We start from the raw sequence: 20,163 nt of genomic DNA on the forward strand, positions 1-20,163 counted from the left end.
CCCGCTACCGTTCTCTGAATTTTCTTGAGTACGTACGTATAGGCATAGCCACCGGTTGACGCGTATGTCTGTACTTGTTCGGGCCCTTGATTGGGAGGACCCACCACCTTGTTGGAGCCTCCGGTCAGAAGAGATGAAGCGGCGAGGACGGACGACGGAGTGTGGAGCGCCGGCTGCCGGGGACTGGGGAGGCCGCAGCGAAGCGGCGGTGGGGACTGGGGAAGCGACCGCGAATAAATGAGTCCAATGGATAACAACTGTTTCAGTGGGCTGGCCCGCTGGGGCTTGGTTGGACGAAAGCTCGTCCCATACTCCCATCTCATAAAACCCACTCCCCAGTCCTCGCCGCGCGAGAAGACACAAAGCTGAAGGCGAGCGAAGCAAAGTAGTAGTAGCAGTGCCGTTCCCGTCCGCGACGCGCCTCCCGCCTGAGCCCGCACAACCGCGCCGCGTCAATCCTCATGTGGGCGTCCTGGGTGAAGGCGCACAGCTCTGACACCGCCGCCGCCTTGTAATACCCGTGGCTACACCGGCGAGATCAATCCGGGAGCGTGAGTAATTGCAGGGGAAATCGAGAGGGGGATAGGATCTCACAGCCAGAGGAGGAAGACGAGCTTCCTGTGTTCCTCGGTCTTTCTTCTTTCTGAATAATTTCCTGTCCTCTGCATCGATGCCTCAGCTCCTCTTTGTCCTCGTGGTCTTTGGCTTCAGCAATTGGGTTGGATAGAGTGGGCTTCGGCCTTGGCAAATGGGCAGGTAGGCTGGGCTTCTTCTGGGCCACACTTGGGTCATGACATTTACCGGCCCCTCGAAACACAGCTTGTCCCCAAGCTGTGGCCGTACTGATGCCCGGATCCCATTGCATCCGAACTGATGGATCAGATGGTAAATTGATACCCAGCTCCAGAGCGACCTTATGTGCAGCAGAATCAATTTGATGTAGCTGCTCAACTTGTCCAGGACTGAAAGCATTTCTTGCCCATGGTTGCAACACAGCTTGTCCCCATGCAACATGAGTCCTTGCAAAGCATACTCCTCTCTGCTCATTGTCTCCTTTTCTTGTACCACCAAAATGGTGATCAGTTTGAATCATATATTGACAGGTCAAAACAATGGGTTGTCCTCCATGGTACTGCTCACAAATTTTCAGAATAAGATCTTGTTCTGGCACCCTCACAAGTGATTGAATATCCCACTCCTCTTGAATACTGACAGCAAAACTGAGATCAAAGTCAGGCTCAACAATAGGGTCCATCTTATCATCATACACATACTCTCTACCACTTGCTCGCTCCTGTGATAGGCCATCTTGCAAATTGATGTTGACAGGCATCTCATTCACGTGATCTATAGCAACCCCAAAGAGAAAAGGAGTGTTTATCTCAAGAGTTAGCTCATCACTCATGCTTGCCTTGCAAACTGCTTTGCTATCTTCATCGAGCCCTTCCACAAAAACATGGTCTGCATCGACCAATCCAAACTCTTTGAAATCCGAGGAGTCATCCACAACCTGCTCATCAACTGGGTACTCCCCGCCAGAAACCAGCAGTCCCAATAAGTCATTGTCCATGTCAAGCTCGGATGACATTTCCTCGTCCCATACAACCTTGCCAAGTATTTCATCATACACCTGTGCCTCGCTCTCAGACAACACTGTGCAGACCTTCTTGTACTGGGTCTGGTCCTCCACCTCAGCTAGCTGCTGCAATAAGCCATCATGTGTGTTGCCATCTGATGCTAGTTCCTCATCCCATACGATGTTATCGAAAGGCATTTTCTCACGAAATTTCTCTGCATCTTTGTTCTCTACCATCTCATTTTCAAGAGGCACCATAGAAGCAGCATTCACGTGAAGCTCTAAAGCAAACTGAGTGCTATTAACATGAGGTAACTCATCATGGATGTCTGGATCGGCAACTCGCTTGGTTTCCTTATCAACTATGGACTCTTCACCACGAGCTAGCAGATCCAATAAGCCTTCAGACCACCTCAGACAAGCCTCACACTCTACACCGCTGATGTAGCAGCCACGACCATGGTGATCTGACCGCGCCCTCGATGTGCATGTCGACTGGAAGTCGAGCTCAACTCGACCCATGCTGCGGATCGACGTCTCTGATGGGAATCTGCGCTGCGTGCCTGCAGGAGTCGAGCGCCGCCGTCGCTCACTGCCTGTCGTACTCGCGAACCCGCCACCGGAGGAAGCGCCGACAGGAGTCACTGCAGCACCGGGGAGTCGTTGCCGCGGAACGAAACGGCGCCCGAGCCGAACCGGACCTCTGGAACCGCCGCATGCGCCTCCAATCGCCGCGAGGAGGGCCGATCCGCGCGCGCCCGCGTCGGATCCGTGTGCGGGGAGGCCGGAGAAGATGCACCGCCGGCCGAATCGAGGCCGGAGAGATGCGTCGCCGGCGAGTGGGGCCCGCAGCGCCGCCGACTAGGGTTGGGCTTGCTGGAGCACGGGAAGAAGGGAGCAGATGGGGCAGGGCGGGTCGGGGCTGGATCAGGGCACCGCGCGTCGGAACGGCGCTCGAGCAACCCGTGCCCAGGAACACCAGCGAAGACGAGGTGGAGAGCACCGCCGCCGCTGCAACAGCACCGCTGCAACACCCACGCCGAGGATAACTGGCTCTGATACCACTGTAATACCCGTGGCTACACCGGCGAGATCAATCCGGGAGCGTGAGTAATTGCAGGGGAAATCGAGAGGGGGATAGGATCTCACAGCCAGAGGAGGAAGACGAGCTTCCTGTGTTCCTCGGTCTTTCTTCTTTCTGAATAATTTCCTGTCCTCTGCATCGATGCCTCAGCTCCTCTTTGTCCTCGTGGTCTTTGGCTTCAGCAATTGGGTTGGATAGAGTGGGCTTCGGCCTTGGCAAATGGGCAGGTAGGCTGGGCTTCTTCTGGGCCACACTTGGGTCATGACACGCCTCCACCTCCACAGCCCTCGTCCCCGCCGCAGGCGCCGGCGCGTCCTCGCGCCTCTCCATCCCCAACCCGTCTCTCAAGGACCTCCGGTCGCTGCTGGCGCCGGACTCCGCCGCCACAGCCCCGCCCTCCGCCTCCCCGTCGCCGCGCGTCTTGCACCGCATCCGCGTCGCCGCCTCCGCGCTCCGGGCCCTCCGCACGCTCCACCAGCCCCCGTCCCGGCCTCCGGCGGCGCCCGTTGGCAAGGACAAGGAGCCGGTGCCGGGCGGCGGGCGGGTGGTGCTGTACTTCACGTCCCTCCGCGTCGTCCGCGGCACCTACGAGGACTGCCGCGCGGTGCGCGCCATCCTGCGCGGGCTCCGCGCGGCCGTCGACGAGCGCGACCTCTCCATGGACCCCGGCCACCTGCCCGAGCTCGCCGCGCTCCTCCCCCGCGTGGCGCTGCCCCAGGTCTTCGTCGGCGGCCGCCACCTCGGCGGCGCCGACGAGGTCCGGCGCCTCCACGAGTCCGGGGAGCTCCGCCGCATCGTCGCCCCCGCTCCCGGGCCCGCGTTCTCCGGCAGCTGCGCCCGCTGCGGCGGCGAGCGCTACCTGCTTTGCGGCGCCTGCGACGGCAGCCACAAGCGGTACAGCCTCAAGGGCGGCGGCGGGTTCCGCGCCTGTGCCGAGTGCAACGAGAACGGGCTCGTCCGGTGCCCCGCCTGCTGCGTACCCGTTCCCGTCGCCTGATCTAGATCCACGATCCACCTGGTACTGGTTTTCTGTTTAATTATTATTCAAACTCTACTAGCTGTACTCTGTACACAGACTGCTATGGAGCTTGATGAGGAGGAGAAAGCTGTCACTCAGTACACAAATGTTGGTCATGTTTGGAAGAGTCAAACATTTTTAACTTTGACTGTATTTATATAAAAAGTATTTATATTTATATTACATATTGAATATCATTAGATAAATCTTTAATCTATTTGTAGTAAAACATTTTAAGATATAATTGTTGCTAATATAATTTATAAATCTAGTCAAACTTTATGAATACCGACAAACATTTGTGGACGAATAGTGATCGGTGTTCTTGTACCGATTCAGTAAAACTTACTAGTGATTAGTGTCATCTGGAGTTATTTTCCTCCGACCTTGGATTAGAGTATAGCAGTATAACTAGAACAGTCCTTGCAGTTCCAGTACTAGTAGGACTATAGGAGTCAGATCACGGTTCCGGTTCTTGTTCGTTTTGTTGGGAACGGATCCTTTGGAACTGTTTCACGTGGAATGTTAGTTTTATTAGGCCTTATTCGTTTCCGTCGGATTGCACCCGGAATCGTTCCAGCTAATCAAAGTTTATATAAATTAGAGAAGCAATCCGGTCAGAAATTGTTTCGACCCACCAATCCGGCAGAAACGAACAAGGCCTTAGTATTAAAATTGATGAGCAGAAATAGTTTCAGGTCTTAATCCGAGCCAACCGAATAGACACTAAAAGTTCTGGTTGTTGTATGCATCTACACGTACGTTTATTATTAGAAGGTTATTGTCAGTGGAAGCTTCATTGCAGTGTTTCAAAAATAACACATCAGTTTTTGTCTATAAAACTTTATTTTCGTCCTTGAAACTCTCAATCTCTCACATCATAAATATCGAGTCATGTCATCAAATACGTTTACATGTCATCTAATTTAATGAAAATGAAATTAGATGAGAATGGAACTATGATGAATGAGAAACTTCCGATGGGAAGGCCCTAAGGTATGAATTAGTACAAGACGTGAACTCCCTGGTGCCTCCGCTTCTTTCCATAATTCCATTCCATTGCGTGTGTGGTTACTGCTGGTCGACGGATTGTTTTCGCGTCCATAATAATACAGCGGTTGGTTGGTCGTTGCAACCTGCAAAGCGCCCTGCACGATACGCGGCGTCGCGAGGAGCCGTCATCATCCGGGGGGTGTCTGCTGCATTTACGATTGATTGCTCCTCCTTGCTACGCTGTGTTCCGCGGAAGCGATTGCGGACAGGTGTATCCGTCACGTCACAGAATCCGCTTGTGCGATCTGCAAAACTTGTTCCAACTGCTGCCTGCTGGTGGAGTGCTGGCCAATCATGTGATGCTCATTCCCGCCAAGTCAGAGCGAAGCGGCAGATGAACGCGTCCCGCCGTCGACCGGGTAGCACGGAGATCGCCTCCAATGCTGCCTGCACTGGTGGTGCCTGGTGCGATTGGGACTGGGTTCTGCTAAACTATCTTTTAAAAGAAATCAAGACTCCGTTACATTTTTAAAAAATTTAGCTGCGCGCACATGGTGGTCTGGTCTTGTGCCGTGCCGTGACATCGGGTTCGCCATGCGGCCCGCGCAACCCGGTGGGCCGGCAGTGGAAGATGATTCATGGAGGCGAGAGCGATCACTGGCGATGGCAGTGGCGACTGTCCAGGCCTCCGCTTTTTCAATTTACCTTTTCCTCGTGATCTCGTCGCTTCGTGACCCGGTCCCCATACATCGACCGCCGTGCTCCAGCCGTGGCTTTGATCACGGTTCAAACAAAGTGAATTTCCTGGCGGGAATCGGAGGACTAATATGAGTTTGGGTGGATAAAAGCCCTGTTTGGTTAATACGAGTTTGGGTGGATAAAGGCCCCTATTTGGTTGGTCTTTTTTTAGATTCTGTCCACCAAAAACTGTTGTAGACTCACAAATGCCTCAGCTTTTTAGCCCGCTTCTACAAGAATTGTTTTTTTGGTAAAAACTGTCCAAAATCAACATGAACATAAAATCGAACGAATCGTCATGATAGCCATCACTTTTTAGATCATGGATCTTTTGGAACACTTCATCTTCTTTCACATGTAATCCCTATGATATTCAGATTATTACCACAACCAGATTCTAATGTAAAACAACAACACAGGTCTTCGATTCAGGTACAGGTTTACCAACAAATGAAGTAGCATACTGTAAAGATTGAAACCTACAACTTCGTAGTGGCCTCGTAAATCATAATACTATCTTTCGTCATCTCATCTTCTTCTAGGAGCACATGTGCATTTAAAAATGACATGTTGCATACTGTACCAAACAAATGAATGAACCGATGCATCGGCAGGAAGGAGCGAATATGGTGCTTCGTACCCAGGGTTCAATTTTTTGTTTTTTTACTTCTCCGAAATTTCGCTTTGACAAAAAAAAATGCCTTTTGTACTTTCGGAATTGGAACCGAACTAGCACAGAAACCGAAGCAGGAAATGTGACCCGGACGTGAGCGAGAGAACGACAAATTTAGCGGCTCCTCACCCTTTCCCGCTCGAGAAATGCATCCATGTCTGTACCTCACAAGAACTGGTCATCAACTTAAATCGCCGTCGTCATAAATGGATGTCCATAGTTCTATCACATACATTATAAATATGGCAAACCAAAAGGCAACAGAAGGAAATAAAAAAATTCATCGCCGACATATAGGATCACATAGTAGGCAAGGCCAAGAAAAACCAAATCAATGGTAAGAAAGACGGTGGATGTGAAGAATAAAATAAGAACCACAAGGCATTCAAGAGAAAGGATATCAAGAGAAGGCAATTCCATAAAAAGAATAAAGGTGGAAATGCATACATTGTTGATGATTGGGTCACATATATTGACTCTGCAAGCGGCTCATCGTCATGCAATAGTGATTGATAAAGAACAAGACAAGATGGTTGTTCTTGCTATGGGATTTTCTTATCCACCATCACCGCCATCATCTTCTACACACCTATGTCTTGTGGCCAACATTGCCCGAAAGTTACATAGTGGTAAAAAATTTATGCTCCTTTAAATTTATATGATGAATTAGTTGTTTGTATTAAAAAATACACTCAAATCATTAGAAAGACATGCAACCAGGACTAAGTACTAAGGCCTTTAATCCCGATTGCGTGGTACCATTTAATAATCCGGTATCGCAGACGGTTCCCAACTAAGGTACTAACGTCTATTTAGTTAATAATGGAACTTGGGACGGACACTTAAAAGATTTATGGGTTCGAAAAATAACTTTTTGAAGTTGATGGACATACTTAAAATACTAAAATAAGCTTATAGACCTCTAGTGAATTTAATTGCTAGTTGTATAAACTTGTTAAACATCAAACTTATATATATAACGAAGGTAAATGTGCTTATATTTTGCATCGGAAGCAGTTTTGTCAATCTAGTGGTATCAAGGAAAAATCCCCTATATGTCATCGGTTTTATACTCATCCTTTGTGTGTCATTGAATGGCATATATGGGGTATTTTTTGTGTGTATGACATGTAGCCCATTGACACACTAGGGATTAGTATAATTTCTGATAGCATACAGAGGATTGTCTCTAGTTCTAGTATCAAACGGACGATTCAGGTAAGATATAAGATGTGGTAGTCTATGAGAGCCCACGACCCACATGAGGAATGCTCTATTTCTCGCCAGCATCGTGTTCTCAATGGTGCGGCCCACGGTGTCCAATGCAACCCATACATCAAGGTAAGGTAAATGCAGTGGATACGGTTCCCGCGTAGTTTGGATATACGTTGCATCGATTTTTAAGTACTCCGTGTTCAGCAATAAATTTAGCGCGTAGATACGCATGGCATGGGGCCTACAATATGGATGTGCTAGCACTCCATCTATACTAAAAAAAGTGATATAACAAAATATGTGTTCATTAATTTTTTGTTAAATTCGACTAATTTTATAAAAGATATTATCTTCAAAAATAAATTATTATAGATGAATATTAAATAATGTATCCAATGATACTAGTTACGTACTATAAATACGCGTTGTTTTTAATATATGTAGTCAAAGGAAACAATATTTGGTTTCTCGAAAAGCGAGAAACATAACAATTATTTTCTGACAAAATATATAGAGGCCAGAGTGAAAATGTTGTATTCTATTTTATGACAAAACAGAGTATGCTTTTATTATTTGAATAACCACTTAGAAAAAAACTATTGGAGAGTATTTTTTTCTATATCAAGATCTTTGTTGTTAATAATTAGAAATGTTATATAGTAGTCTCTTAAAGTTGCTGTGATCAAGCTGAGTAATAAAGTTTGACTCGCACAGAACCTGAAACGTCACGTACTGAGTATTTTAGGACGGAGTGAGTACTCTCGAGCAGTCGATCGTCGTGTGCGTCGTGCTCCTGCAGCAGCTAGGACAGCAAGGAGAGAGACGGCAATGGAAGTGCCGAGGAAGGCGATGGCTTCCAGTCTCGTCGTATGGCTACTACTCGTGCACTCATGTAAGCATATAAGCTAAGCATCGTTGTACCCTTGGACGCAACAGGAACACGAGGATGTATATCTGTTCGTGCGACTTCCTCCTCCTGGTCAAGCTACTGCAGGCTCACGCATTGTTGGTGCACGTCGCAGGCCGCCTGCAGGTGCCGTGCGCGCTCGGAGCCGACGACTGCTGGGTCCTGGACCGCGACCGCTACCGCTTCTGCTTCAGGACGGCCAAGTGCAGGGCGGCGTGCGCGGAGGACCGCTTCGTCGACGGGCGCTGCAAGCACGGGTTCCCCTACCTGCTGCCCCTCTGCGAGTGTCTGCGCCCGCAGTGCGCAGCGCCCGGACCGAGCAGCCATTCGGAACTCGGATAGTGATGTGACTTGTGAGCGAGGGGGAAAACGGTTGCAGCAACCTTGTGAATCAATCGATTGTAATCGCGATAACCAATATGTCAGAATAAAATCAATTATTTGTTTTCTTTTTTTGCCTTTTACAAGTTACAGCCGCACATTGAAGCACGTGATGATGACGGTGGATGGGTGGGGGATGTTAGAACTGTTTTGGATTAGAAATACAAGCGGTTTTTGACAAAGAGCAACCCCACAATCCGAGTAGCAAATGTTTACGGTAACTAATCATGAAGTAATTAGGTCTAATAAGTTTTTATAATCGTTTATTCTGTGTTTATGTAATTAGATTATATTTAATACTATAGTGATATCCAACCATTTGATGGCTAACGTTTCAGCAACCAAAGACGGAAACACCCCCCTAATCCCCTATGGCTTCGTTGCCTTGGGCACCAAGTAGGCAACTGGCCGCCGCCCTCCCCATTGATTACTAGCGCATCCTAGGCGTGCCCCTACTTTGCATTGCCACCTGCTGACCCTTGGTCCACCCAGATTTCCGTCTTCCAGCGTAAGCCACTGACAAACCAGGATTTCCGTCTTCTAACGCAAGCCACTGACAAACCAGGATTTCAGTGAGAGCATAATAAGCACAAGGGGCCGGGCGCGGGGAGGGAAGCGAAGTGGTCGGTCGGTCGACGATTCCACGGTCCTCCCGCTGGAAGGAGGAGCCATGGGAGTGGGACTGAACAGGCAGGAAATGGGGCGGGCGGCGGCGACGGCGGCGGCTCCAACGGCGAGGTAAGGAGAACGGTTCCCGGCCGTTGTTGCGTTGCGCGTCTATGGTTCACGATCTCTTTTTCGCTGCTGCTGCTGCTGCTTGCCGTTGCCGATCGGCCTGCCGCTGGACTCCTGCCTGTTGCGCTTCGATTTGGCGTCGATCGGCTGCTCCTGCGTTTTGCTGTCCAATTGTCCATCCGAGGGTGGCCTTTCTGACCTGATCAAAAGGCTGTCGCTGCTTGTTGTGCGCATTGTGCCGTTCTGTTTTCGCTCTGGGTATTCGGTATTCCTCTCTGATGATGGAAGTGGAAGGACCTTAGCCTAGTCTAATCTGGGCCATGTTTGCTGTGGTGCATATCTGGAGAAAGAGCGAAAGACATATATTTCTCTGAAGCAATTTTTACTGAGGAACGGGACATCTTTTGGCTGGCGATCCATATTCTTCTGTGTTCTGGCAGTGAATGTTAGAGTCCTGATTTATTTTAACCCATTGTTAGTTAAATTTATATGAAGGACAGGCTTGGTACACGTGATAGCTGTTTACCGGTTTAAAACAGACTCTCCGGGGAGAAGACTTGCCTTCGTCGGACCTCACTAGTGTGGGAGCCTTCGACATTGTATCTGTCATTGTCAAATTTCTAAAAATCAAGAGAGGGAAGCAACATCGTTGGATCCTATGTTCTAAAGTTTCATTTAAAGTTTGGTTGATTAAAGGTAAATGGAAAAAAAACTTAGACCATTTTAGCTCACTTTTGTGGTCTTTTTTGAGGTTGGATAAATTTAGACAGCACTTTAAACCAGCCTCCAGAATTGAAGTGCTCTAAAATTTAGAGTCTAAATTTTAGACTGTAGGGTTCAAACAGACTCAGTGCTCTTCTACCAATATCTAAAACGAAGTTAGGAACGATGTAGCAACCCCCCCCCCCCCCCCCCCCCCCCCCGAACTTTGATCAATTCTTCACCGGGTAGTAGCATCTGTGTCGCTTGCAGAATATATTCTGTGATCAACATTTTTTTTTCATGATTCTGTTGCATCAGTGTTACTAGAAGTTACGTTCTGTTGAGATATATTTTTGGTTAGTTAACATGGAAGCTTCGGACTCAACTCAAGATTAAGAACTCTGCTTTCTTTTGCAATCCTACTGACCCCTGATGGTTAAACACGAAAACAGAGCGGTTGGTAAATTATGCCTCACCTAGGCCATATGACTTCGCATTGTAAGAATCCTTCAGTTTCTTGAAGCAACAAGTAAGAATACGCGGCAGGGTTCAGTTGAACCTTGATATAATACAGTACATTCCTGCTGTTAATGTTCCATTTATCCAAATAATCATCATGTAACAGTGCCATCCTTAACTCAAACATTAAATCTTTTACTTGTTCGAGATAAAAGGTGACATCGTTAAATCTTCTTGGTTTGCACTGTCGTTCTGAGATGTGTATTGTCGTGCAGCGCAGCAGGAAGGCAGCAAGCCCTGGCCAGCAGGAGTGCCACTGCCAAGCCGTTCGCCGAAAGGTCTCGGCCGGCGCAGCGAGGGATGGGTGGCCCAGACAACACGCGCCACAACTACCGCGGTGTCCGGCAGCGCCGGTGGGGCAAGTGGGTGGCCGAGATCCGCGAGCCCAACCGCGGCAAGCGCCACTGGCTGGGCACCTTCGACAATCCCGTCGACGCGGCCGTCGCCTACGACCGGGCGGCCGTGTCCATCCACGGCGCCCACGCGCACCTCAACTTCCCCTGCTCTGCCGCCACCACTGCCGACGCATCCCTCGAGCATGAGGCAAAGCCGATGGTTGCTGCTGCTGCGCTTGGCGGCGGTGGCGCAGAAGCCGTAAGTCAGCGGCAGGAGGACGACGACCCTCATGACATCGCCATGTACATCGATTTCGATGCGGTGTTCGACATGGTGCCCTTTTGTCATGGCATCAAGAGAGAGGATTGCCAGCATGAGGGGTTCGATGGCGACGCCGTTCACTCGCCGCTGTGGGCACTGGGTGACTGAAATGGGTATCTGAGCGAGGCAGGGTGAGATGGCAACTTGGCTGACTTCAGTAGCGTTGTTGTTCTGATGGTTCTGGCATGATTAGGAATGGAAGTTAGCTTTGCTGGTAGTCCCTTCAGAATTCAGATCGTTTAGCTAAGCTTTACATACTAGTACTAGTAGTAATGAGTAGTGGTCATAATATTTTGTTCGGTTAGCTGGAAGCTGTGGACTATAAGGATCTGCAGGTGGAATGCTGTATAGGATTAGGCTTAGAGATCCATAGTGACCTTTTGTTCCTGGTTACTATGGAATTTACTGATGCACCGAGTCGTCAAATGCTAATTGGGTAATCGGTACTCCATTCCTTTGAAATTGTCAGTCGCTGTGATTTCGTAGATATGTTAGTTTAACCATTTCATCACCCGGTTTGCACCCAGTGATTAGTTTATACATTCTCATTTATATATGATACTAACTCAGTAGTAATGAGTAGTGGTCATAATAACGGAGGAAGTACATATCTAGATGTGTAATATAAATTATATAGCTAAAACAGGACTTATAATTAGAAATGGAGTTTCAAAATGCTAGCTACTCTGAGTTTTTTTAGATATATTGTTTTATCACATATCTAAAAATAATATATATATCTAGATACATAACAAAAATTGTATACATAACAAATTAGAAGAATTTAAGTTCGAAATAGAAGACATACCTATGAGCCTTTTTAATGGCATTACCGCGTTAGAGCATCTACAACAGTGCCTTAGGTCATTGTTCTATATTAACATATAGAGATCAACTCATAAAAAACAACTCCAACAGTGTCATATTTTACATTTTTTATTAAAAAATATAGGACACTTCATGAAGTGACCTAAATATACTACACCTCCCTATCTTTGTTTTCTACTTCATTCTTAATATTTTTCCTAATAATATAATTCACTTCTAAAAATGCATGATTCTGTTGGATCACAATTTGTTTTTATTACTCTAAACACTTTGAATAAACACTTTGAATAATGTAGTATTTAACTTTTGGGACATTACTTTTGAGTCACATTGCTGGAGATGCTTTTAGCATTGGCTCAAAAAAAATTACAGTTGCTCCAAAGCGTGTTTCAAATCTATATACTTAAACAACATGGCACGCAACGCTCGAATCCTACCTTCAATTTGTTCCCCCATCCAATTTTAAATTTACAATTATCGCAAAAAAAATCCGATACAAGTAGTATAAATATCTATTTTTGATACAGATTCGAATACTTTTATATTCAGGACGGGTATGAATAGTACCAAGATAGTACAACTTTGTATTCAGATCAAGAACTACCAATAGATCAAATACAAGTACTCATGTTTCGAGCACTCGCTTTTCTTTTTCTTGTGTAATATTTTTATAAAACAATAATGTTTACATATGAACTCAGATGAAGATAAAGTTTATATAAAAGTCATATAGCACGAAGAGATCTAAAACTTTGTAGCACATCGCATATTTGTTTGAACACATTTTCATATCAAAATTATTGAAATAATATCAAATTTATATGCAAGTAACAAATCATACTCATGTGTAACTTCAATACTCCATAACTTATTAACAGAATATGTCACATGTGTTAGGCTATCTTGTGTTGTATTAAACTATCTTATGTTATTTGAAAACTATTGTATGTTGTATTAGATTATTGTGTTATTCGAATCTTGTCATTACATTCAAACTATTGTGTTAGACTATTATATTATCCTAACTTATTGCTATATTGTTATGTTGATCTATGGTCTATACAATACTCGTCGTATAACTGTCTTACATGCAAACTAAATCCTAGTGAACAATAAACAATTCATGCATTATTTGACAAGTACCTACCTAGTATTCGGCGAAATAGTATCTGTATCTATCATTTATCCATCCAAATAAATATTTGGTCCATGTATCAATATTTGTCATATTTCTAATTATTCATATCTGATCCTGAATTCGATTGAAATACATTAGGATAAGATACAAGATGACCTACTATTTGTCTGTATCCTTCTCATCACCCCAAATGAGAACGGTGGAACCATGTGCGATAAAGATTAAAAAAACGATAAAAAAACATGTATACACCTTAAAAGCCTGTTTCTGGTGGAGCCATGTTTGATCTTTCTAAAGAGATCAAAACCCATGTACTGCTTCAAAACATTTCGTCCCTAATCATTATATATACACCATTCGATTGCATATCAACAAGAAAGTACCATGGACTGGGGGCTGGGGCTACGCCTATTGATGGCCAATAAGCACGAGGTCCGCGAGTCTGGCACGAAGCCCACTGTTTGAGCCCGGTCCGAGTCCGGCACGACCCGACACGAATAAGTGGGCCAGGCTCGGACAGGAAACTAGGCACGGTGGGCTAGCCCGACACGGCCCGTTTACCTCTAAACCCGTTAAGCCCGTTTTTTACACTAAAACGTGCTTACCGGCCCGCTTTCGACCCGTTTTTCGTGCTAAACGGGCCGGGCCGGCCTGTTTAGGCCCGCTGCGGGCCGGGCTCGGACAGGAAATCAAGCCCGCGTGCTTAGACGGCTCGGTCCGGTTTTATAACCGTGCCTAAAATGGACCGGGCTTCACCGGGCCCGGGCCGGGCGGCCCGTTTGGCCATCTCTAGCTACGCCTAAAAACCATGGTCAGAGGTAAGTACTAAAAAGTTGGGAGATCTAGAATATTGTCAACTTCTGTATCAGGGGAACATTACTCAATTTCCAGAGTTTGCAGTGCTCTAGTGATTCAAATATCAACTAACCACTATTGATGCTAGACAAAACTAGGTTGTTTCTTTTCAACACAACCGAGGAAGCACATAGATTGAACAGAAGAGCTTCATTTAAACAAGAAAATGTGATCCTATAGGGAGGTAACACCAAGCTAACTTCATCAGGCAGCATGAAAGTTTAGCTGTATTTCTATGACCTAACCTTCTTGGTCTAATTCTAAGCCATTCGAAGACAAACACTGAAATGTAATAACTGAACTACACATATATTCATTCATTAATTGGTAGGTTACTCATAATTTCAGTACTGTGGTAAAAGTTGCAGATTATTAAACATACAAAATGAAATGGCATGTTTTCTCCTGCTCTTCCAGAATGAAGGAAAGAGCAATGCCAAATAGCAGTCAATTGTGCAGGATATTTGTGATTTATAACAGCACCAGATGCTTGCCTAAAAATCAACCTATCATGACCGCAGTTAACATGACTGGACACTAATGCATAATCTATTCACTGTGAAGCTTTAACTTTTATTGCATATAGCTAGCAGTGATGGGTTTTCAAAAGATACAATGGGTAACAACCTTTCTCCAGCCGAACCTGGTGATACAGCAATACATCACTTCTTCCATATAGCTAATGGATGAAAATGTTGTGGCCTGCGACGCGGTTTCAAAGTTTGATGTCCATTTTGAGCTGCAAATACTCTAGCTGTCATAAGAGTTAGATCATCTACAAAGTTATCTTATGAAAAACTTAGAATTTCAAAAACTTGAGCACAAACTACTTAAAATAAATATTGATCTCCACACATAACATAATGGGGGTTAGATTAAAGTAGTGCTTGAAACAGAGATGGAATCCTAATACTGTTACAAAATAATCATGCTACTCATTGATACAGATACACCTACACACATATACAACATTTGCCGAACTGCATAACTTCCTCATGGATGACAAAAACAGCAATGCACAGTTGTAATTTGAGACAACAGCATCACCTTACGTGAGTACAAGAAATTAACCACGAATAGGAGAATCCATGACAGCATCTTCACAAGTTCAGAAGAGCAGAAGCTGCAGTATAGCAGGCTACAAGGCTACATATCCTTTATCACTTTGCTGGTCCTTCAAACAAGTGCTGGATATGGGCTACAACATCCTCTGGAGTGTATTTGATGTACAAATCCCGCCCAGTTTCAGGAGAAGACTTCAACTTGGCAATTAAAGAGGCGTAAACTGGCATCACTGTCTCCTCCACTGCTGCCCTAATGTCCACCCTTAGCTGGTCATCTGCTATCACCCATTCTGACTGCGCTGCGTAGATCTCCTCAAAGTACGTATTAAACATTCGCATTTTCTGCAGCATTGCCTTTGCTGGGAGTCCACCAATGCCTGGACTACCAGTCTGCAGCACAGTTGTAACCTTGCCCCATGTTGTCCGCTGATAATCCATGCTCCACCGGCGAACTTTAGTTGTCATCTGCTTGATCCACTCATTACCGAGAAAAACACCCAACTCACTGTCATTCACCTTCTGTATGATGTACTTGCCATTATTCATCAAGAAGATACAAGCAAGAGATGGATCACGGTATATCCTAGACTTTGTATCCAAATTCTTTTGAAGAACATCCATGATCCATGCGATGTGCACGGCAAGGGATGATGTGGGGCGGTCAGGGTCAACAGCCACAGGCGCAGCTCTATTAACACCAAAGTCACCTTCCATCACCTCTTCCAATGTCTGCCGCGACCCACACGCAGCACGGAGATAGTTCATAACATACCGAGTGATAGGATGTATGGCACCACCTTGGGCAGCAACTCGGGCAGGGTCACGGCGGATGAGATTTTCCAACTCCATAAATATACCTTTGATAGAGGACCCCAGTGTGTTGCACATGGCGGAGACCTCCGCATGGAGTGCAGCAGAGTATGGGTCAGAGAACACAGGATCAAGGTCAGGGAGAATGTCACGCACAGCCTCGTACATGTCAACGACGCGGAAGAGGCGCTCCGGCGAGCGGCTTGAGGAAGAGATAGCGTCACCGAACGATATGAGCTGCAGAGCCTGGGTACGCACGGCGGCGATGAAGGCGAGATCGCCGAAGGGGGCGAGGCCGTCGAAAACGCGGTCACATAGGCGGCGCTCACTGGGGATCAGGATGCGAAACATCATGTTGAAGGCCGGGATCCAGCGGGCGATGTCGAACTCAAGCACCTCCCAGGGTGAGGCGTGAACCTCCTCGGCGGTGCGGGAGCGGACGCCGAGGCGCGCAACGCTTTCGTCGACAAAGCCGCGCCGCGCCGCGGCGTAGGCCTCAGCGCACTCGCGGCCAAAGCCGGCGTCCACCATCCTCCTGGCAATCTGGTGGACGTTGGCGATGGACCCCGGCGAGAGAGCATCGATCACGACGTCATAGTCCGTCACCGGCTTGGCGATGGGGATCGGCTCGTCGCCGTAGCCGTCCCCGGCCCCGAAGTCATCGTCGTCGTCGTCGCTCCCGTCCGACCCGAACCCGCCCGGCACCGCGGGGGCGGCGTCGTCGGGGCGCTCTATGAGCGCCCTGAACTCGTCCTCCAGCCGCGCCATGCACCGGCTGAGCAACTCGTCGGCGCGGTCGAGCAGGGCGCGGTTGGTCCCCGCGGCGTCCAGCTCCTGCACGGTGCCGATGAGATCGTCGACCGCCTCCAGGAACGCGTCCGCGTCGGCGGAGTCCGCCCAAATCAGCCGGTCCATGGCCACGAACTGCGAGATCTGGCGGTCCAGCGCGCGCACGGTCCGCTCCATCGACGTGACCGGTGGCCTCGGCCCCGTGGCCGGCACCGCCGCCGCCGCGGCCGGCGACGTCGGCATCGAGCGCTCTGCTACAATTCCTCCTCCCCCTCCTCATCCGCCACCACCGGACGCAGCGGCCGCGGCGGCGGCGCGCGCGGCGTAGAGCTTGTCGAGCGAGAGGCGGCCGTCGTAGTTGGAGAACACCTTGAGGATGTCCTCTGTCATGGTGTCGCTGCTCCCCAGCGTCTGCACGATGCGCTGCACCGTCGCGAGCAGCTTCTCCTCGCCATCCTCCGCCATGGCTCCTGGGCCGGGGGCAAGACAGCTACTCCCACGGCCGGAACGGCATCACACGGCGCGCTGGCTCCGATCTGGATGAGGGCTCCACGCGGCTTGGGGAGGTGGTTGAGACTTGACTACTAGGGGAGGAGACGAGACGGCGAGGCCGGAGGACTTTTCGCTCGGGACGGGACTCGGCCACTCGGGAAGTCGGGAGGGGAACGAGGACGCGGTGGCGTCTAGCCGAGAGCGACCCCGCGTGGACCAGCACTGATCAGGGGTCACTGGTCCGGCACGAGTAGCGGGAACTGCAGTGCAGGGTCGGCCGCGCGGCGTCGCGTGTTGCGGCGGGCGTCGAATGAGCCTGATGTCACGCTGAAACGGCGTGGCCTCGGGGGGTGCGAAAGGCAATGGTTGCCGTGTCCGTCTTGCGGTGACATCGTCGGCACGGCAATGGCACACAGGACTGGGCTGCTTCTCTAACAGGTGGGTTTCGGACAGAAAAGGCGGGAAGCAATCATGAAAGTTCAATGTGACAGCGGACAGCCCAACCCTGCAACCACGGAAACAGAATTCAAAACCGCAAAAACAACACCGCAACAGCCAGGCAGCCACCAGGCACCAGCAAACAGCAGCGAGCCAGCAAGGATCCCCACCCCCCACGCACAACAAATTCCCCATCTCCCCGTCCCCGTAGCACGCGCGTCCTTCTGCCTTCGCCATGGCCTCTGCACCCACTCCGCCGCCCCTCCTCCCGGTGACAAACCCCGCCCCCGGATCGTCCCCGGCCGCCGCCGGAGGCTCCGACGCGCCGATCGCTACGCCGGCATTCCGGCTCTTACTGAGCCGGCTCTCCGACACGGCGCGGCGCTCGCTGTCCGATCGCCGGCCGTGGGGAGAGCTCCTCGACCGTTCGGCGTTCTCGAAGCCGGACTCTCTCTCCGACGCCACCTCCCGTCTGCGCCGCAACCTCGCCTACTTCCGCGTCAACTACGCCGCCGTGGTCGCCTTCGCGCTGGGGGCCTCGCTGCTGGCGCACCCTTTCTCGCTCCTCATCCTCCTGGGCCTCCTCGCCGCCTGGTGCTTCCTCTACCTCTTCCGCGCGTCCGACCAGCCTGTCGCCCTCTTCGGCCGAGCCTTCTCCGACCGCGAGACGCTGCTGGGGCTCGTCGGCGCGTCCTTCGTCCTGCTGTTCTTCACCTCCGTCGCGTCGCTCATCATCTCCGGGCTGCTCGTCGGCGGGGCCCTCGTCGCGGCGCACGGCGCGTTCCGCGTGCCCGAGGACCTCTTCCTCGACGAGCCCAACGCGGCCCCCGGCAACAGCGCGGCCCAAGGGCTGCTTTCATTCCTTGGCGCACCCGGATCTGGGGTTTGAGGCGGCGGACGGCAAGATCTGGTAGGGTCCTTGGGCTCGACTAGTTCGTATTAAGCTGGAAATTTTGTGGATCTAGTCTTGTAGCTGTAGCTTATTGCTTGCCCTGTTCCTCTTCATGTGCCTACAGATCTACTGGCTTAGTGCTGGTTTCGATTGATGCACCGGCTTCTGCGAAGATCAGCAAATTCATCGAGATTTTAACATATGGTTGAGTTTAGTGCCAAGTATACGAGTTTGTGGTGTCAGACTTTCAATATGGATTGTATCTTCATTCGCAAGCATTGATGATACGTTAATATGCTTCATTCGTTCAATGTTCGATTAGTATTTCTTTTTGCTATACTTGGTATATGTTTGTGGAAACTCATGATAATTTCTGACCATGAGTTCTGAGGGGTGGCTTGCGATGATGCATTGATTTTACCTCATACATGTTGTTAGATGGTGTATGTCTTCTCTTTAAAATCATACTGGAGTATGATAAATTGTTTGATCATCTACTATTGCTTCAACTTTGCCTTGTTAACTGCTGATGTTGTCTGAAATAAGATTTTAAGCAAGAATGGACAATCAGTTCTAACAGATCTCAATCGGTTTTCGTCCAAGTTAGAGCTGGTCGTTAATCTAATGAGCTGGCTCGGTTCAGCATGTTAAATTAACGAGCTACAAAATTAGCTCGCTCATTTACGAGTTCGAGCCGGCTCGTTTAATTCGAGGAACAGAGCATAAAAAACAATATATATATATATATATATATATATATATATATATATATATATATATATATATATATATATAACTTTTAGTTAATTTTAAAATTATTGTTAAATAATTTAAGAATAGAAAATCTCTACTACTTATTAAGACGGTAAGGGGTAGACTGCCATTCTCATTCCCGGTTATCACTGTCTTTCTCATTCCTCCTTCCCGCAAATCTTATTCTCATTCTCACGTGCATCCCACGCCTAGTTAAAATTAAATTAAAAAAAACACAAATATGGCTCTAATAGGATTTGAACCTGCGACCTCTTAAGCAAATGTGCTCGTAACTACCACTACACCACATGTGTGTTTATGTCAATATTTGTTACAGTAAAAATATCTACTACATCTTTCCCAAAGTCTACCTGCTACTTTTGCACAATATGTAGTAGTAGATAATTATCAACGAGATTCCTAAATTATATTTTTGGATGGAGGGAGTAGTATTTTAAAAAGAGTCTTGCATGCAATTTTTTTGTTTGAATAATGTTTTCAACTTAAATTATTTTTTATATGTGTGACATTTATTCTCCGTAATATTTTTCCATGGATTTAACTTGTGAGTCATTTTCATAAACCAACGCTAAATATGAATTCATGTTTCTTACTTGGAAACCCCGAACAAATACCACTGGCAGGAGGCGCTAGCGTTGGCATCATTCATCGACGACGAGAAGAAGCTTGGCGACCGCCAGTTCGACCTCTGGAAGCAGTACTACGTGGCCACATGCGTCGCTGTGTTCGGCAAGCTCCGCCGCAGCCGTCGCTTGGACGCGGTCTAGAGCGGCTGCACCGCGTTGTCCATCTCAAACAGGGGGACCTCATGGTCGTCACCAATACCGGCGACTCTTGGGTTGTTCTAGGCACCGTATCCGACAACGGTGTCGTCACACCGTCCAG

General features: G+C 48.3%; 6 protein-coding genes across 6 annotated transcripts; 4 read left to right on the forward strand and 2 right to left on the reverse strand.

Moving 5' to 3' along the window:
• Positions 1-222: 222 nt before the first annotated feature.
• LOC100502152 (uncharacterized) lies at positions 223-1,982 on the reverse strand. The gene has a single exon (NM_001196630.1). It carries the CDS (start codon positions 1,832-1,834, stop codon positions 539-541), a length of 1,296 nt encoding a protein of 431 aa, NP_001183559.1. The 5' UTR covers positions 1,835-1,982; the 3' UTR covers positions 223-538.
• A 943-nt stretch (positions 1,983-2,925) lies between these two features.
• On the forward strand, positions 2,926-3,875 carry LOC103631564 (uncharacterized protein At5g39865; the record flags this gene model as incomplete). The annotated part of the gene is made up of 1 exon (XM_008652446.2): positions 2,926-3,875. A coding segment is annotated over one exon (732 nt), but the record flags the coding sequence as incomplete, so codon positions are not given.
• Positions 3,876-8,083: 4,208 nt separating this feature from the next.
• LOC115066725 (uncharacterized) lies at positions 8,084-8,628 on the forward strand. Its single transcript, NM_001371007.1, has 2 exons — positions 8,084-8,189; positions 8,320-8,628. The coding sequence occupies exons 1-2, from the start codon at positions 8,126-8,128 to the stop codon at positions 8,544-8,546; spliced, it is 291 nt and encodes a 96-aa protein (NP_001357936.1). The 5' UTR covers positions 8,084-8,125; the 3' UTR covers positions 8,547-8,628.
• A 356-nt stretch (positions 8,629-8,984) lies between these two features.
• LOC103630470 (dehydration-responsive element-binding protein 2D) lies at positions 8,985-11,660 on the forward strand. The gene is made up of 2 exons (XM_008651520.3): positions 8,985-9,323; positions 10,757-11,660. The coding sequence occupies exons 1-2, from the start codon at positions 9,256-9,258 to the stop codon at positions 11,304-11,306; spliced, it is 618 nt and encodes a 205-aa protein (XP_008649742.1). The 5' UTR covers positions 8,985-9,255; the 3' UTR covers positions 11,307-11,660.
• A 3,174-nt stretch (positions 11,661-14,834) lies between these two features.
• LOC100382298 (uncharacterized) lies at positions 14,835-17,551 on the reverse strand. Its single transcript, XM_020539588.2, has one exon. It carries the CDS (start codon positions 16,923-16,925, stop codon positions 15,180-15,182), a length of 1,746 nt encoding a protein of 581 aa, XP_020395177.1. The 5' UTR covers positions 16,926-17,551; the 3' UTR covers positions 14,835-15,179.
• A 258-nt stretch (positions 17,552-17,809) lies between these two features.
• LOC100273220 (uncharacterized) lies at positions 17,810-18,996 on the forward strand. Its single transcript, NM_001147662.1, has 2 exons — positions 17,810-18,522; positions 18,629-18,996. Exon 1 carries the CDS (start codon positions 17,848-17,850, stop codon positions 18,499-18,501), a length of 654 nt encoding a protein of 217 aa, NP_001141134.1. The 5' UTR covers positions 17,810-17,847; the 3' UTR covers positions 18,502-18,522; positions 18,629-18,996.
• The last annotated feature ends 1,167 nt before the right edge of the window (positions 18,997-20,163 follow it).

This window comes from Zea mays, chromosome 6 (genome assembly GCF_902167145.1).
Source record: "Zea mays cultivar B73 chromosome 6, Zm-B73-REFERENCE-NAM-5.0, whole genome shotgun sequence".
Taxonomy (NCBI): domain Eukaryota; kingdom Viridiplantae; phylum Streptophyta; class Magnoliopsida; order Poales; family Poaceae; genus Zea; species Zea mays.